General features: G+C 42.0%; 1 protein-coding gene across 1 annotated transcript in view; it reads right to left on the bottom strand.

The window, feature by feature from the left end:
* The window catches only part of LOC141000135 (XK-related protein 7-like), a 68,699-nt gene extending 54,269 nt beyond the window's left edge, over positions 1–14,430 (bottom strand). The window contains exon 1 of the mRNA XM_073470765.1: positions 13,823–14,430. Within this exon, the coding sequence (XP_073326866.1) occupies positions 13,823–14,430 (608 nt within the window). The remainder of the gene's footprint in view (positions 1–13,822) is intronic.
* Between the last annotated feature and the right edge of the window lie 5,494 nt (positions 14,431–19,924).

Below are 19,924 nucleotides of genomic sequence, written 5' to 3'. Positions count from 1 at the left end.
AAATTATAATCTTCCCCTAACTTTAATTAAAGTGAATCCTGGATATTAAATCCGTGACTGTTTCACAAACTGAAAGTATATTTTCCCAACCTGAACCCAAGTGCTTTTCAAATGCTTCTGCTTCCTGGCAGTTTGGTCTTTTGCCAGTTTATGATCTTTTTACATCAGTCATTTTCGTGATGCATCTGTATCTTGATACTATCGTGTGCAACGTATCGTGAATTGTATCGTATCATGCGTAACTGTGATTCCATCCTTAGTGATGAAAGTGCAAAAATAATTCATGCATCTCTCCAATGATGCAGAGCCACCATAATTTAACAAGGTGTTTCCTTGCTCCGAGCTAAGTAAGTATGTAAGAAAGTAAAGTTTTTCCTTATAGCACCTTTCACAAAGCGCTTAAAACACATTTAAAAGCAATATATGGAAGTACAAATCAGAACAAGTTAAAATGACAACAACAATATGAAATATCCAGGAAGTAAAACCAGAGAAAAGATAATACATAAAAGGAGCAGGTTTTCTAAAAGCCTGTCAAAGTAAAAGCTGCTTCACGAAACTGTCACGGGAATCTAGAGTTCGTAGCGATAAAGGGGAGAGCTTGAACAGCCCGGTCACCACAGGGTTTTCTAGCGTTTTAGAGGGACAGCCAGTAGTTTGTGTTCAGACAACCTCAGAGGCGACGCTACACCCTCTCACCAGCTTCATGAAAAAACAGGCCAGCAGCTTTTTTTCCTTCATCCTGCTGAAAAACAAACATTCAACCGGATTGAAAAATATATAACCTCCTCTGCGGGGATAATAACCGATACTGTGAAATGAGAACAAACAGAATCAAGCGGTCATTTATTTCACAACTAATTAATGAGTGTGTGGGCTGCTGGTTGAACTCTAATCTAGATTTAATTTAGTCACTTTAATAGGAAACTGGTGTGTTGTAGCAGGTCGAAGAAAGCAAAAATACGTGAGCTGTGGTGCTCATCAGTGTGTGCTGCATCTGTGAATACATTATCTACACTTAGTCACATCCTTCAATACGTGCATGTGTGTGTGCCCACCTGCGGGGCACATGCTAATGACATGCATCACTGCGGCGGGCGCGCTAACTGAGCATGTGCGAACCGTGTGTGCTGCCCTACATACAGGCACACAAACGCACAGAGAGGATGTGGAGATGAGAGGCACGTGTCAGACTTTCCAAACTTTTAACGCGCCACCCACACCCGCCCGCCTGCCCGCCCACCACACCTCTGTGTTGATTCGAGGTTAACAACTGAACGCAAAGGCAGAGAGACACTGACTGTAAGCAGAGGAAGTGAAAGAGAGAGAGAGAGAGAGCAAGTGACAGAGACAGATCGGATGACAGGGGCAGCTAGCAGGAAATGCTACATCCCTACACACACACACACTCTCACTAAAAAATGTGATTGACAGCTCCCTCAAGGGCTGTAGTGAATAATTCAGCGCAGTCTGACGGACCGACAGACAGGAGAGCATACAGAGAGACACAACATCAGTCAGAGACGCAGACTGAGGGGGAAGACGGACAGATAGTGAGACACGAAGACACGGAGAGACATACAGGTGAAGGCAGAAGGCTGTGGATCATCAAAACTTCCCCTCCAGGCATATTTTTATTCATAATCAATAACTCTATTGAATTTTACATAAACCTATGTGCATTCTTGAAGAGACATGGTTTGAAATTCAGCCGATCCCTCTCCTGCTGCTGCTGCTGCCGTCCACTGCCAGGGAGGAAAAGTTACGACTCAACAGCAAACAGAGAAAAACAGCTTGTAGTTTAACATCACACATCACAGCCAATTATAAAGGCCAGCCAATTAGCTTTCAGCTAACAGTGCTAGTTAACCTCAGACACATGCACCGACAGGCTGCATTCACAACCAGGCCGCCAGTTATTACAGGAAGATGATTTACATTTAGCTTCCAATACAACAGTCAGCTCGGCTCACTGCACTGCAAGAGTTCGTCTCATTTATTCCACATCTGCATGTTTGAAGCTCTGATTTAAAAGAATCGGGATACAATAAACAACAGAGAGGTTATTTTGAAAGACCGTCAAATGTTGTTTTTCCTTTCTGTGGGTTTCATTTTTAAACATTATCGTAAATCAACAGAAGGGATTTTTCAGACTAGAACTAATTAGTGCTGAAATACCAAAGATGTGTTTTTGAAAAAGTGTTGCAAAGTTCACCAGAGAGCAGTGACGAGTTTGTTTTTCTGGTGTAAAAATGTCCTGCCGTGTGTTTCTTGTTAAAAAAAGGTAAAACTTTTATGTTTATTTATGTTTTTGTGGCGTGCAAACATCACGTCTCAACCATCAGCATCACTCATCTACACTATCAACTAATCTGCTGGTTGTTACGGGGGTAGTGATCCGTCGATGTGGATGGACTTATTGATTCAGTGATGAAGATGTCGGGAGGTGCATTAACTTGAAACGACTACGAGGAACGTTCAGCTTTTGGTGATTCTGGTGCCCCCTTTGGACAAAAGCGGTACGACACCAGCGCCTGCTGTTGTGAAGAGACCGCAGGATGGATCTCGATGATGTAATGTATTTATATGTGATTTTATATGTGATATATGTGATCGGACCCGAGCACAGGCATTAATAATAACTATATAAGAACAGAGACTGTTTCATAAACACTTAAAAGTTCCTCTTCATCAGTTTAAGCTTAAATAATGTAAACATGTCATTTAAACTTTGAGTAGAGGATACGCTGCTAGCCTCTACGGCTAATTTATACAATGTAAAATGCCATAGGACTAAGCTAATAATAGTTATATTGACAGTTAATATTGAATTTTATACTCTTAAACGTCCTCGTCAGTGTTATTTTCTGTTGTCAAAGAATCCTTCAGATGTTTGAGCTCAAAACCAGACTGAAGCTTTACTTTAGTCAGATCGTTTTCCCTTTTTTCTTTTTCATAAATGGTATGCTGCACAGATGTCTTGGTACAAATGTTTTACTTTGGTTTGATTTTGATTGTCCACCTTAAATAAATGAAGAAATTCATAACTGAAGGACTCAGCAGCTGCAACAGGTTGGTGCAGTTAGTTTGAGGACATTTTTTTATTCTACTTGAAGCTGATAAAAGAATCCAGAGTCACAATTAAAAATCTTTGGATTGTAGCTTTTGAAAAAGACATTTTGTTCTTACGTCTGTGTTTCGACAAGTCTCTCGCACTCTCCATCCGTCTGCCTCTGTTTCTAACTGACTTTCATGAATCTCTCACTCATTTTCCCTGCAGGCTGTTGGATGCTGCAGGATCGTACCTTGAGGGCAAAAAGGAACCGAGAGAAACCTAAAAAAAACCTCTCCAGCCCTGCCAGAACACATGACCTGAGTGAAACATCCCTTGTAATTCCAGTTTTTTCAGTAAGAAATGCAGTTTGTATATACTCAGGATAAGAGGTTACTAATTTATCAGGACATGTCCGTAAAAAATACGATAAGTCTGAAAGTTTTTCTTCATGATTCTGTTGAACGTTTTATTTAATAACCTCGAGGGCTCGTCAAGGTTTTACTTCTATTAATTTTCTGCAGAAACAGCAGCATACTTTTGTGACTTGAATGCATTACTACAAAACTGGATTTAAAAATTTTAGACTAGAAAAATAGCAAAACCTTCCACCTAATGCTCCCAAAACAGTCTGTTCCTGAGCTGCAGCTGCTAATATCTCTTGACTCTTGACCAACCGGCTCCTTTTCTATATTTCAGGCTGTTTATTTTTGTTTAGTCCCAAAAAAAAGCAACTCATCACCTCGAGATTATTGCTTCAACACGCACAAAACTCCAGCTCAGCCACAGTCTCTCCTGCTTCCTCCAGGTGTGTTGCACCTGCAGATAATTACCTGTCAGGCAACTCCTCCTGATGATGATGTCATCCTCGACCCCTTCAAAGAATAAGCAAAATAAACTACAGACAGTGTCTCTTTCCTCACCAAATAACAATATACAGTGTATGATCTACTCCTGCTGTCATAGTACAACACTTTTACAGTTTGCATACAAGAAATCAAGGACTTTCCCATGTTGTACTAATGATGCAATATCTGCCAAGATAGACATCAACAAGCTGCTACCCCTGTCATTTTAACTTCACCGTGAGAAAATAAGTTTGGGATTTATTTTTTATGAGATCTTACAAGATCTGTCCTACCACCCTGTGTTTGATTTTTTGCAGCTGTGAGCAGCAAAATACAGTGTTGTCGTCAAGATCACCTAAAACTATGAGGGGTTGAAACCAAGTCCTGACCAAGGCCAGACCAATGTGAGTCCCACTCACAAGACACAATCACGTCATACTTCATCAAGTCATAAAAAGTAAAGATATTGCGCTTAAATATTTCTTTGGTAAAGTGAAAGTCACCCACCACAAGAGTACTAGAGTAAAAATCCTCAAGTATCTTCTTCAGTTCTAACTACCTGGAGGGGAGTCGCAGGCTTTTAAACCCTGTGTGGGAGTGTCCTTACAGAGGCCGGTTGGGATTAACGACCCACGAGTGGCCCTAACGACTCTGAAACTCAGAGCTCACACTGTCCTTAACAACGTTTATATGTATATACTTCACAATGGGAAAACTGATTATTGGGCAGGACGATTATTGGTTCCAGTATTCAGCATTTTTCTGATCGCTGGAATCACTTACTTTAAAAATGTGCTACTTTTGGCTCCGGGACAGCATCTGTAGCAATCTGCAACATTACTAGCAACTCAAGTTATTAAATAAGTGTAGTGGAGTAAAAAGTGCAATATTTGCCTCTTAAATGTAGTGGAGAGGAAGTATGAAGTAGCAGAAAATGGAAATACTCAAGTAAAATACTGTACATGTATCTTAAAACTGTAACTAAGTACAGTACTTAGTTATGTTACATCACTGGAAACAGTCTCGCCTCAAACAGATGAAGCATCCATCCCAACAAAAAGCTTCGCAGAGGTCGACTGTTATCGAGGAGCAAACAAATACAAACATGAAGGAGCTGAAATCAACTAAAGCGTTCTCATTCAACACTCCTGATCCATGTTTTATCATCTAGGTGGTTTTTCTAGGCGCAATTATAATGCAAAACCAATTATTCCACACGATGACGTCCCTGCAGGGTTTCTGTCGTGGGACCATCAGCAGCCAATTTAAAAATCAAGCAGAGTTTGTATACCGACTGATACTTGAGTTTATTTAGTAACTTTTTGCACCGTGAACGAGCTACAGACACAAAACCTGCTCAGAATAAGGATGAATGGAATCGGGAAACAAAGCTGGAAGGATCATAATCATCAACGTCTGCCAGCTGTCAGTCAAACATTTCAACTGTAAAGACAAATAAATGAGAACTGACACGAACCGGAGCATCGACAGAAGATTATTAATCTGAGACTTTTCTCTCACAGATGAAACAGCTGATCGTCAGTTCAGCAGTAAAGAGACGCTGATGAAGAAACACAGGGATGGATAAGGAGGACACCAGGCCTGTGTTTGGCTTCAGCCTCTAAAAACCCTCCATCTGCCCTCGTCTGCGTCACAGGAGGGAGGAAAAAAAGACGTTCTGAAAAAAGGCCAAAATTACGTTTTTGAACATCTATAGATGGCAACATATTATAAAAGGTAAAAGATCTGACAGGAGGACCTGCTGACATTTTCCCCTTTTATCGTCATTCCCCTCCAACATGGCTGCCAATTGCTCGTTGCCCCGGGGAGCCGCCATCCGAGGAGACACTGAGTGACAGCCCCCGAAATTAAAATGAAAAGTAAGGGCAATAATCACTGAGCGTCACTTCATTTATGAATGAATGGCTTGAACACGCACGCGCACGCACACACACACACACACACACACACTGTCTGTTTGAATGATTCAGCATATTGAGCTACACCCAGGCTGCCAGTTAGCCACTCGGGCTGATTATTAGCCGCGGACGGACGGACACGACTAACAGTCAGACCACCTGAGCTGAGTGACCATTTGGAGGCGATTCAATTACTTCTCCCTGAGATTGATTGATTGATCTGGTCTGGCACGGACATGAACCAATTGGATTGTCCTGAAAAACTGCAACGCTGGCCGACCATTGAAGCGCAGGCAGGAACCGAAGCTGATGCTTTATTGGTCCGTCCACCTGTCTGTCCATCTGTCCACTCTCTGCGTCCCTCCTCAGGCTCTCTGTATGTCCGCCTGACTGTTTGGAGACACTTCTTCAAAAACCTTTTTAAAGCAGCGTCGTGCTTTCTTTTTTTTTTTTTAGAGATGATCAAATAAAGTGAGAAATACAAACAAATCTGTAGCCACCATGGTTTATCATGTTATTAAGCTATCTTTAGCTAATTAGCATTAACCACAAAGAACACGTGACGATGGTGGGAGCGGGTCATAAATCACAGTATTGGACAAAATTCAAATTACAACCTGATGATGAAGCTATAGAGTCGCTTCACCCCCTCGGTGATGTCACCAATAAAGACACTTAATCACACCAGTCCAGTGGACCACCATCCTCTGAAAAAACATGCGTGGTGCTGTAGTGACGGAGAGAGACTCGAGAAAGTTGCAGTTTGTCTTAAAACTGCTTGAATTAAAAGACTACGCACCCATCAGTTGTGTGAGTGATGTCGTCTCCTTTAACGCTGACCAAAACCCATCACTGAACCCTCGTGGCCTTGTTTCTACCATTTCTATTACTATTTCTGTGCCAAGGTGACGGCCATTTTGGTGGTGTTGACCTATACTGAGATACCACGATGTGGTTCACCGAGCAGTTTCACCTAAAAATAAATGCTATTTTATTATTCTTGACATAAAAACAACGTCCCACGGGGCACACAGGAAGGGGCGGATCTTCGCCTGTCCATCGGTTTGTAGACTGCCATTTTGAAGGCTTGAGTCTGGTATTGCGGCTGTCGCCATCTTGTTTTTGGAGCCAGGGGTAACCATATTTGGATGAGATGGTGGAGCTGGGGAGGAGATGCATTGCTAGGTCTAGAGACAGAGTTAGAAACCATCGTGGTAGCGACTTGACAATGCCCTAAAACATACCCTGTGTTATCATCTATTTTACTCCAAATGGGACCATGAAACTAGCGACTGAGACCATAAACCCATTAGAAAGCTGTTTACTGAGGTAATAAAGTGAGGAGGAGGATCATTTTCTCATAAGCTTACATATAATCAGACTTCTTTTTAGTTTTAGCTGAGTGTATATAACTGAGTGACAGCAGAGTGTGAAAAACCTTGAGCTAACCCTCTGATGGTTCACGACGCTCAACAAAATCAAGGTGACTTTGTTGAAAATGAGCTCAAATCACATCTTGAGTGAACCCACATTCTCTCAAATTGATTCATCTGCTCCAGCTTCAGTCGCACATTTCCTACAATTCCCAGAATGCCTTTCAACAACCCACAGATAAAGAGATGTGACCTTGCTGCTTTTTCAGCTGCAGATTTTAAATGTAGATGGAGAAAAGCGATATCAACAACAGAGCGAGAGTCTCCAGTCGAGAAAAAAAAAAGGTGAGTCGACCTTGATTCAAAACCTCAACCTGTATTCATGCTGCAGTGCATTATGGGGATTTGTCCTGCTCCTGTGGCTGTGGGTACTTTTGTCTCTTTATCTCCTCTGAGGTTGATCTTTCCCCTCCAGGATCGTTGAGCGTCATGAGAAGATAAGAGATTTACAGAAGATCTTGATGTTTTAGATCACTGAAATAAAATCCTCTGCTGACAAAAAGATGTAAAACAGACGGTAATCACCGCGAGCTGCTCTGTTTACATGGACCATCCTTTAATGACTGACAGGGAGCTGCAGCACAGAGAAGGAAAAAGATACAAGTCAGTAAAAACAGGGATTTTTCCTTAATCCAGTGTTTCAAGCATGAATAATTTTATTTCAGTGTCATTTTTTGTATCATATTTAAAACCAGAAAAAAGCGTCTGGAAGATTTTTAAGTCTATGCAGTGAGTGTTAACTAGAAACAGGCTGAATATTAAAACATGTTTAGCCGGCAGCATATGCAGCAGACGGAGAGGAACCACAAGGTGTTGCTCATCTTCTCTGAATGACTAAAAGGTTAAATACGAGATTAAAGATGCATCTGATACTTCTTACCGTTCATCAGCTTTACTAATTTTAGCTGCCGAGACTCGAGGAGAAAAAATAGCATAAAAACAAATAATTCATGAAAGCCATGTCTGCTGAAGAAATGTGTGGACGAGCCTGACGCCTGCACAGAGAGCGACAAGCTTAACCCCGTCCAACACCTCGGGAGTGAGCTGAAACACCGACTGTGAGCCAGATGTGATCACGTGACATCAGTGATCGACCTCACAATAAATCTTGTGGCTGAATGAGAGCAAATCCCTGCAGCCAGGTTACAGAATCACCTGGAAAGTCTGTAATGTCTGCAATGAGAGGGTGTAATAAACTTCTGACAAAATACATTAATCAAAGCCTTCCGACGACCCTCAGGGCGGCAGCAAGTCCACAAACACAAATGAAGGGACGAAGGCCGTCCCCATCAGGAACACGACCAACAAGTCCATTTAAAGGATGGATGGTGGGGTCAAAGACAGTGTCCAGTGTGAAATCGATAGTCAACAGTGACTTAGACCTTGACCACCCCTACATGGGTATTTCTCTAAACAAACCTTTTTGGCTTTGCGTACATAAACAGCGTTTCAGGTCAGTGAAAACAGAGCTTTTGGGGAAAACTCCTGCCAGGGTGAAGATATTCAGAAAAGCTGTTTTCAGTGTGAATGTGTCAACAGGAAAACCAGAGGTTTTTGTCTTGTCTCCTTTGTTTGGCAGGCTTCTGATTGGCCAGCGCGACCTTACGGTAGACGTTATATCACCACCTGTTGCTTTGGCGTGCGCTTGACAGCAGACAGATTTTTTACCGTTGGTGTGGGCAGGATTTTTTTTAAACTGGAGGAGGAAAGAAATGTGTTTTTAAAAATACCTGTGTACGTGTGGACAAGGTCTTATTCTAACTCCCTAATTTACGTATCAAGTAGTTTTCTTGTCTAAAGCTAAACAAACTGTACGCCTGTCATGGCTAAGCTGTTTTGGTAACGGTGATATATGGACATTTAGGTACGAGGACGTGATGTTGGAGGCATCAAAGGTCTTTAAAGTCTTCTAACTGTCGACCAGGGTTTCCCATCGCCCAGATGATGGACTCAAATTTCTTATTTTGTTCACAACCCGAAGATATTCAGTTTACTGTCGTAGAGGAGGAAAGAAACCAGAAATTGTCCAAGAATTTTGACAATTTTTTCTTGAAAAAAGTACTCAAACCAAGTAATCGATTATCAGAAATAGTTGGCAATTATTTTAATGTTTGTAAAACTAATCAATTAATCGTTGCAGTTATAGACAGCAGAGGGCAACAAGAGGTGAAAATCACAAAAGGTGTCCAAACCACCTCAGATCTTGTGTATTGTTTAATATAAATAAATAAAAATTACGGGGGTTATTATTTTTTAATACCAAGAACAAACTCCGATCCAGTCCAACTATTTGCCGCTGTAATTTGCCCAAATGTGACTCAAGTTAGCTTCACGTCTTCAGCTACTGTTTTTCTCTCCATCATTCATCATGTCCTAACATCTTCTCATTCTGGCTCGGCCGAGCTGCTACGATACAACATTTCTTGCAGCTTTCATACCACGAGCATCATGTCAACAGAGAAAACAAGACTTTTATTAACTCTACACATTGATTAGACGATAAGATCTGAATCCCAGGGGAGGGAAAAAGGAAAAAGGGAATATTCAGCTGCAGGTGAAGCTCCTGAGCCGTTCTTCAGCCACGTGCTGAATAAATCTCAGCTCATCAAATTTAAAAAACTGGAGTCCCGACTCAAATCCGAAGTCACGCTGAAGACTGTCCAACGCTCGCGGCACCAACTATCACGTTAAAAACCAACTCATTGTCATTCTCCAGCTCTCAGCGTCTTATTGTTGTTCATTAATGCAGTTCATTACTGAGTCTGCATGTAATTATACTCGTGTGAATTCCCACATGCTCTATTTCTGAATCAGTTGATGCAACATCATTTATAAAAAATGTGTTTCTGTGTCTTCTTCTTCCTTCACACGGAGGTCAGAAGTCAGATGAGTAACTGGTCGACATTTCTTCACCCTGCTCTGTGAGAGGTGATTTAAAAATCCTCTCTGGGAAGATAAGAATCCTGACAATTACAACCAGAGTACTTTTCATCCTGCCTTTGTTGTTTGAGAGTCTTTGAGCAAGCCGCATATCAATTTCTTGCTCCAGTGACCTTTGACCTTCCTGCTAAAGAAGGGTGAAACCACAGAAAGTCATGTTGAAAGGTACTGACGGCTCCTCCAGATGATAAAAACCATGTTCTGTTTTTTCCTAAATGTTAAAATAACTTCTGAAACAGAAACTTAAGACTTCATCCAACAAATGTCCGCAAGAACAAGCAGATAAAAACCAGCTTCCTGTTGAACTGGCAGGCTGAGTCGGCTCTGGAAGATATCAACTCCAATAAAAGGAAGTTTTATCATCACTGCACAACTTCTCTGTCGGGTTCTGCACAGTAGAACAGAGACATTAAACTAGTTTCTGGATCCATTCTGACATTGCTGACTTGTCTCAGTCTCGTGGCTGTTTGGACTGACTTGTTTCAGGAACTGGTCTCACCTGATGGTCCAGTCCAGTGGATGTTTTTTGTTTAACTGTTCATCAGTTCAGGTTTTCCTGCCCGGTGTCAGTGCTCTTGTAGACTAGACAAGCTGCTCTGCTGTCACTCAGGTGTCAGTTCACCAAAAATCCTCTGTGGTACACGAGCAGGTGATGCTTATGTTCAGTGGTGCGTCTTTGCCGTGTAGACATTCCTATTTTAGACGTGTAGTTTTATGCAAAAATGTGTAGAAAGATATCGTAGTAGTGGAAGAACTTTTACTTAAAGAAGTATCCATCACTGGAAAGATGGCCCCTCGTGTAAAACTGGGTTTTTACTCTGCAGTAGACAGACGTAAGTATTTTAGAAATTGGGGCTACATGAGCAGAGAAAACAGAGAAAGAGGGCAGCGATATTCCCTTTTGTTCAAAAGGTGGAAAACCTTCAACAACCAGAATGCACTGCGCCGCACCGGACAGTCAACACGAGTCGGGCGGCGCTCGGTTTTCAGTCATCATCCCGTAAACCGGCCCAGCTGGTAGCAAACAACATCATATTACAGCTAAACATTAGCATTTTAGCAGAGAAACGGACAGTGAACAGGATCGTGGTTCATAATAAGCCTGGACTTGTTTTACAGTTTGAGTTCTTCCAGCCTCCGTTTTCACAATACAGAAAAAAACATGGCGGCGACTTCTGCTGAACAGTATGCTGAAATATGTTTCTGAAACATTTTATGCAGAACCAGACTTTGTTGTAACTTGGTTTATAGTTTATCAGCACTGCCTAGTTTAATCTGTTGTTGATACAACAGCCCCACGATCCCCCAGCTGGTGCATTTTGCGTCATTTGCAGGGGAACGCCAAAAGGGGCGGGGCTCTGGGAGGCGGCACAATGGAGAAAGGTTTACCTTTGTTCATTTGCATTTACCAGCAACAATGTAGTAAAGTATAATGACGCCCTGTGACTAACAAATTATTTTATATTTTACATTATTAGAATTTGAAGTTGAAGTTTAGTAAAGTGGTTCCTGTCCTCTGGGTCAGGCCCGTCCAAAGTGCCACATCTGACAAGTTTAAAGGGAAAATTTCTGTGTTTTGTGAGGAGTCACAAGCCAGAAAACTACTATTTTATAAGCTGGTCACAGGTTTTTACCTCTGTGCTCATGTGATATTTGTTGGTCGGTTGGTTTGTCGTCAGGATTTCACAAAAACTAATGAAGGAATTTCCACAGAACTCAGATGGAGGACGGGTCTCGGCCCAGAATAGACCCCATTAACTTGTGGAGCAGATCCAGGATATTTTTCTCACTTTCTTCAACACTGCGAGAGACGGCTTTGTTTTCAACATTTTCATACATTTCTCAGGGAATAATCGTGGATCTTCATATTTAGGTGGCCGGTATCTATGAGTGAGTACAATTTGATGCGGATAAAAGAGACTGCTGGGCCTCGGCGGAGGTATGCACTCTCCTGAGTGCCTTTCTGCATATTTTATGCAAACTGTTAATGTGAAAAGAAAACTAGCAACCACAGCTGTTAGATGAATTTAGCCGGGTGTAAAAGGAAAACATCTTCCTCCGAGGAGAAGTAAGAAAGATTTAAGGAAAGTTCATATAATGCAGAACTTAAATACAGATCTTGAGTAATTGTGCTTTTTTCCTTTGTGACATCGTACAAGAACATTTTGTTTCCAATTAGTATGAACTTATACTTTTTTCAGAGTTATTACAAAGACTTCAGCAAGAAACATTGAAGCAAATATTAGTATTTTTTCCTGTTTCTAGATCAAAATCAAAAGGACTGAACTTACATTATTATTGACTAGTGTTGACAAAAATATCAAAATATCAATACATATTAATTCTGAATATTTTAAACAGCCTCAGCACTTATTTTTCACAGTATCGATACACCGGTGCACAGAACACAACTTTGTTATAATGATCTTTTAATAAGAATCTGAAATTGTGTCATTTTCTCTCCTGTGGTATTGAACATGACATCGAATATCAATATTTTTGTAGGTATTATATCTGCTGTTAGACATTAAGTTAGACATCCCAGTATCATGTGGACCATAACATCTGGTCTTTGTCTTGACTTGACCTCGACCTGCAGTCTGGAAACCATTGAGCCTCGACTGCAGCCCCGGTGCTGCATATTACACTTTATTCTTGTCATCACAGCTAATGAACATTTCTGTCCATGAACTTGTGATTCATTTTATGTCCTTTAAGAGATATTGTCTTGTGACTGTGATCGACTTAACGCGGATGAACTCATAGCTCAAGAAAACATCACTTCTAGAGACGAAACCTTCACATTTGAGTCGACGCGCTGTCTTCGCATGAAGCAAACGTGTCTCTGGAGGAAATTTTAATCAAAGCGAACCACGCGTCTGACAGGAATATACACCGTTCAAAGCAGCGCAGGAGAGGACGCTGTGGGTGGGAATGCTCCTTTAAAAAGATTTTTTACCCGTGCATCCTCTCATTATACATTCTATCAGTCTCACTGATGCTCTCATCCAAAACTACACTGAGTGTGGAGGCAAAAAAAATAAAAAGATTCAAGATTCACTAACATGACAAGCAGCCAGAGGAAGGCGAGCAGAGCAGCGGGATGTGAACATGCACAGAGCTTTGATTATATTCCTGTCAACATGTCAGGACCGTGACAGACCGAGGAACCGGGGACACAAACTGTGTGTTAGGGCTCAGAGATCGGACCATATGCAACCATCCACACTCTGTCACAATCAGGACAAAAAGGGCAGATGGACAAAGAGGCTCATGGGAGAGTTATCCCTATTTTTACTATGACTGTAGTAAAAAGTGGAGGCTGCAGACTGGAGGAACAATCTCTCTGTTTTCAGGTCGATTTCTGCACATTTCAGCCACCAGTGCATGTGAAGGGAAGGTGATATTTCGGGGTGGGGGGGGGGGGAATCAGCGCACACACACGTGAAAATGAACGTGCATGGGCAAAAAAGCACGCACACGTAGCGAGCACGTCCACACACGCACACACATCTCCAGAGCAGGAGAGTGTTGAGCTCACATGTGCATTAAACACGCACACACACGCGCTCACGCACGCACGCACACACACCCCTCTTGTTCTCCACCATCCAGCCCCAGCGCTCCTACCTCCAGACTTGCCCCAGCTGCAGGACGTGGAGCACGGTTTGAAAGACCCACATGCAGACGGTGCAGCACCTCCAGGGGCCCCCGACTCTCCCTGCCGTCGCAGGCGGGGCAGAGGACGTGTAAACCGGGGTGGCATTCGCGGCGTTCCCCGCCGCCGCGCAGCCGCCGCGCTGGTCGCTGTCCTTGGTGCTTAAAGTGTTGTCGCCCGCCGCGCCTGCTGCCGCGCCTGCTGCCGCCGCCGCCGCGCCGGTCCCGCTGCCGCTCGCCGCTCCGTCCCCGCCGCTCAGATCCGAGTAGTCGTACACGAACCACCTGAAACTCAATACCTGGACCACAGCTGAGGGCACCACGACGAAGACGAGCGTCAAGCCGAACCACCAGTAGTCACCTCTCAGGTAGTAGTCGGCGGCCAGCCACAGGTCGGTCGCGCCGTCGGAGAAAAAGACGAGCAGGGCGCAGAGCACCCAGCAGCAGTCCAGCAGCGTGTAGGGCTTCCCGCCGGCGGCGCTGCAGCGGGGCCGGTCGGCGGGGTTCCCCGGCTCCGAGAGGCTCCTGGGCGTGTTGTCATCTTCCACAGACACCGCTGCTCCATCCGACTTAGCGGCCATGTTGGTTAGGATAGGAGAGAAAGACAGAGAAAGAGGTGGGGATAGGGAGAGAGAGAGGGAGAGAGAGAGAGAGAGGAGGGGAGGAGAGGGAGGGGGCTGTGTGCAGGAGAGAGAGAGTGAGAGAGATTACATCATAACTAGCCTCATCATCAGCCAATTAATTGCGAGGCATCATTACTAACAGCGCTGTTAACACCGTGACACCAGCGCGATGTTTTCAGGACATTCAGCGTGCAGAGACACAATCCTGCAAACGATTACGACCCGCAGCTCTTTAGTTTTTTATTCCCATCATTAAATCTCTGGCAGGCACATTACAGTGTCTCTGCAGCAGCGGCTCTCTGCTGCACATGACAGCACTGTTGTTAAACTCATATTAAGATGCTTTTTATTCGCTGCTCCTGCTGAGTATCACTTTCTCACTTGGCTATCATCAGTTTTTTTTTTTTTTTTTTTTTTTACTATAAACGTATAAAAGCCTTAAATGTTTTGCCTCTGCTGTGTTTTTCCTGCACAATGAATCTTCCCTCCAGACAGTAAAATGTGCAGATGTGCTGTGCACCGACCCTGGTTGAGTCCATGAGAGATCGGGGAGACAATGCATTCAGCAGTGTTTAAAAAAAAGTAGCTCACAGACAGTTTCTGGTATTTATTAGGAGAAAGACTCACAGATGTATGAGTTCATATCAGCTCTTCAGGGAAAACCTCAGTCTGCTGTCTCACTGGAGCAGGGAGGTTAAAGGGTAATACCACTGTTTTTTCCATCTGTCTCTCTGCATACTTGTAAGTTTTTTATTTCTTCCTCCAGATGAAGAAGCTCTCGTCTGCATGTCGATGAACAGCACCGAGGTAAGACGATCTTCTGTTACTGTGAATGATGCTGCACACTGAAAAATAGGCATTACAGAATTTAGTGGAATCAACTTATCTTTCCTAATTAACTTAACGCAAATATACAAAGTTTTGTTTCAAGTTGATTGGACTTGAATTTTATAGTTTTTATTTTCAGACCGCTTCTGAACTTACAAACACGCGTTTGTTTAACTTAAAGTCTTTGTTTGACTTTAAATGATGAGTTGAGTTCAATCAATAGAAATAAGTTTTTAATTAAATATCATCAGCATATTGGCAGACTTCCCAGCATGCATTGAGACTCTTCTTTTTTATAGTTTGAAGAAAACATTTATTGGAAACTTGCTGCTTGTCTTTAATACATTTTGAGAGAAGTCATGTTTTTTTTATTTTATCAAACTTTCAGTTTTTATTCAGTCATGAGTTGGTGAATATAAAGTCTTTGTGCAAATGCTGGAACAAAGTAGCACCAACAGAAGCCGCTGCTGTCGAACTGACTCTTCACATGAAAGGAAATCAAATGTCATTGTAATGATCGTCAGCATCAATGAACAGTCGTTGATTCAACTTAATATCTTGTTATCTTGTTAATCTTGTTAATATTTAAGGCAGCACTTGAACTTAGACTTTTAAGTTGAAACAGCCCAAAATTATTTACAGAAATCTTTTTTTCCTGATTTTATATTGACAGCCTTCAAAAAACTGCAACACAAAAGTTACCACTCAAGAACTTTCAATGTAAAATGCTTTCAAGAATGAAGGAGGTCTGTCTCAGAAAAAAGGAGTTGAATGACTTCTGGTTAGTTCAGGCTAACGGGGCTCTGTGGATCGTCTGTGTTGAGCTGGAAGCCGGACGTCGAGACTCGACTTGAGACTCGAGATCCGGGACTTGTGAACAATCTTTGTTTGTTTCACAAGCGCACAGCCACAGATGATCAGAATCAGAATCAGCTTATTGACCAAGTATGTGAACACAAGCAAGGAATTTGACTCTGGTTGAAAAATTAAGACTAATATGTACAAGAAAAAAATGGTGCGATTGTGAGGAGTGCAGAAATTTCCGCAGTATTGATGACGATGACGTATGCTGCAGATCCAAACAACAGCATGGCGAGCACGCCGGCAGCTGCTGCACCGTTCGTCGTCACCTTCGGCCGTAAAGACTTCACACAAGGCTCAAACAAAAGACTCGCCAAATGCAACGTCTGCAGAATCAAAATGAAGGACTTGGACTTGCAAAAATCAAAAAATAAAAGACTTGTGAGCATCTCTGGCATAGAGTCACACCCTTCAAAATGGTCTCCACAGTACCAGCAGCATTAAACAAAGAAATCATCCGCAGGCTTGTAAAGGCAACCGAGAGGGGAAGGTCTTACAATCCGCTCACATGCGGCTGATATAAAGGTGATTAATACATGTAAAGTGCTACAAATTGTTACATAGAGCCCCTTTAAAGTAAACATTCAACCATGTTGTCAGCACATCTAAGGCCCTGCTCACATTTGGCATCAACACGCGTCCTGAGATGACAGCTCTCAGTACAGGTGTGAACACCTCCGAGACGCATTTAGAGCTGATCTCTCAGACCTTATTCACAGGTGGTGACAGTAAACATGCCAAATTTTACAAATACAGTAAACTAAATAAGATAGGCTACTTCTTCGTTGAGAAAGTCACCAGACTCCATTAAAAAATCACTGAATTTTGGGGCTTGTTGCATCAAAAGAAACCTTATAAACTTTGTGAATCGCTGTCTACAACACATTCTTAACTCTTTGGGCCTTCTTGTTAATTCAGTAAATGTTCTGCATGAAGATATTTCTTTGTTTGTGTACAAAACATATCTGTTTGTTCCAATTATGTAGGTGTTTGTTTGCATTTAGAGCAGAGGGAAGTGAGATCCAATCACAGGAGGTCACTGAAGACCTGAGGCTGGGAGGTGTCCACTTGTGATTCGATCACTCAGGACGGATGGTCAAACCAAATGTGAACAGCCTCTAAAATATCTGCAATTACAAGGATTTAGTTAAGGAGGTGAAATCAAGATCTTTCTTCAACGTAAACACGACTTTGTGAATGTGTCCTGGTTCGGAGGCAGGCAAAGCAATCAGCCAATTAATTGCGAGGCATCATTACTAACAGCGCTTTTAACACCGTGACACCAGCACGATGTTTTCAGGACATTCAGCGTGCAGAGACACAATCCTGCAAGCGATTACGACCCGCAGGCTTTTTAGTTTTTATTCCCAATCATTAAATCTCTTGCAGGCACATTAACTGTCTCTGCTGTAATGTTTCTGACCTGTTTTTGAGCTAAATGACAGATTTTTGTTCAATGCTTGTGGTAAATGATTTGATTGAATTGTAAATAAATCAATTTAAGCTTTATTGATACATTTACTGTCCAGAGATACACAGTATGTCCCTGTTCAGGCACAAGTCTTTGCTATCCGTGAGTAAGAACTGTCTTAACAACTACAAACTTGCATATTTTACTTCAGGGCTGTTTGGGCATTGTTGAAAAACTGCACGAAACTTTTTAATTTTCTAATTGTGGTGAGAATGTGACAGAGCTTTCTCTCTTCACTGCAGAAACTTGGCTCTGTTTTTCTAAAGCGTGTCAGAGTCGGCGCTGCGATGATCTGGGATCTCTAATTAGCTCCCCTTAGTCTCAAACTCATAATGGGCATCATTTATCAAAAAAAAAAGGATTCAGACAAATCCGTGTATTTTTTAATATATGCCGTGAAACAAAAACACTTTCAGCTTTGAATTAAACAGAAGTGAGCCGATAAAACACATCTGGGAAAGTGATGTTAGTCTCTGCTGCTCAGACCACTTAAATGTTTGAAATATGTGGGTGTATAGATTTTATCAGTATCCAGATGGAGTTGTGAAGATGTTGAGGATATTTGTAAAACTGGAGGGAGGTTAAACATGAGGAAACTCTTATGTACATGTGCCAAAAATTACGAATTTATTTGGTGAAAATGTTCATTAATGCGTGAAAAAAGCCCGTCATTTGTAAAAAATGTCAACTTTTTTAGTTTTATATATTAAAACATTTTAGTTCACATGTGAAAATGGCCATTTCCTAAGAAAATGTATGAAAATGTGGATTTCACATGTGAAGAAGCAGATTTCACATTATTTCATGTGCTATATATGTTTCCACATGTGGAAATTATAATCCACATGGAAGAAAAAGCCATTTACATGTGACATTATTTAGTTTTTTACATGTGAAAATTTAAGTTTGCATGTTAAAATATAAGTTTACATGTGAAAATGTGGATTTCACATGTGAAGAAGCAGATTTCACATTATTTCATGAGCTATGTTTTGTTTCCACGTGATCCTATCATATATTATCATTTGTTATTCACGTTAAAATGTTAGTTTACATGAGAAATTACCGTTTGCTAAGAAAATGTTGCTTTCAAACTTCACATGATTTCCTTTGTCATGTTTTGTGACATTATTTTGTTTCTACGTGTTAAAAGAGCCAGATTTCATGATTTCATGATTTCCACATGTGGAAAAAGCCCATCACAGTTTAAATATTCAATACACATGTGAAAATGTAAATTTCTCATGTGAAAAGGAGCCCATCACTTCACACGTGACTTTATTTTGTTTTCACGTCATTTTTTTAAGGCTTTTATCTGAAATTCCAAATGAAGTCCACTGAGCTCTAAGTTCTGGTTTGATAAGGCCTTGTTTTGATTTCCGGGCCTATCAGGACTCATCATGCAGCCTCACTCTTTGCCAAATCATGTTAGTCTCCCCGTCCGGGCCAAACGGGGCCCAGTCCCAAAAAAAAAAACCCCACTGCAGATGTGACCGGTGCCGAGGCTGTTTGTGAGAGCCGCGATAGCTCCAGATTAACAAACTGGGCTTTTTGTTCCGCGGACATCCTGGACTGACCCGCGCTCAGATAAGCTCCGCTCGGCCCCGACGTGGAAACACGGTGGCTGATTAGTTTATTGAGGGAGGTGAAGCGCAGAGCCGTAACTCACCAAAGAGTTTTATTGCCTATTCTGCTCAGAGTTTATGGGATCTTTTCAATTAGTACACTGGCTGCTGTAAACAGACCAGTTGCTCTGTGTCTTGTCAGTTTTTATGCACCGCTGCCTCGGCACAATCAGACAAATACACTATAAAGACCCCGATACTCAAACAGAGGCGGCCTGTGGGGTTAGAGAGCTGCTGGTCCGATGCTGATGAACTCTTGAATTATAAATCTGATGATATTATTTGCTTATGGTGAGAAAGACAAAACAACAATGAACTGATCATATCAGCGAGTGTTGTGTTTATCAAGGCCTGACGGATCTTCTTCCTCTGAGCTCCACTGTTGAACACATCAGTGAGCCACGCTGTTCCTTCATTACCATCAACACACACACACTGTCGTTTATCTGGACTCCTGTCTGGAAATGGAAATGTAATGGTCAGGTGGTGATGATGAAATATCTTCCTTAATCATTACCACCTACTTCCCATGAAATTTGCAGACCTGTAAAATGAAGTGATCTCTTACCAACAGCTTCCTTACTGAACTCGACCAGTACCTGAACTTACCTTATCAGTAATGTACAGTGAGTACAGTCGTTGGTACCTACAGGTGAACACTGGCCCA

The sequence above is a fragment of the Pagrus major genome, chromosome 7 (genome assembly GCF_040436345.1).
Source record: "Pagrus major chromosome 7, Pma_NU_1.0".
Lineage (NCBI taxonomy): Eukaryota > Metazoa > Chordata > Actinopteri > Spariformes > Sparidae > Pagrus > Pagrus major.
This window is presented reverse-complemented; position numbering and strand designations above follow the sequence as displayed.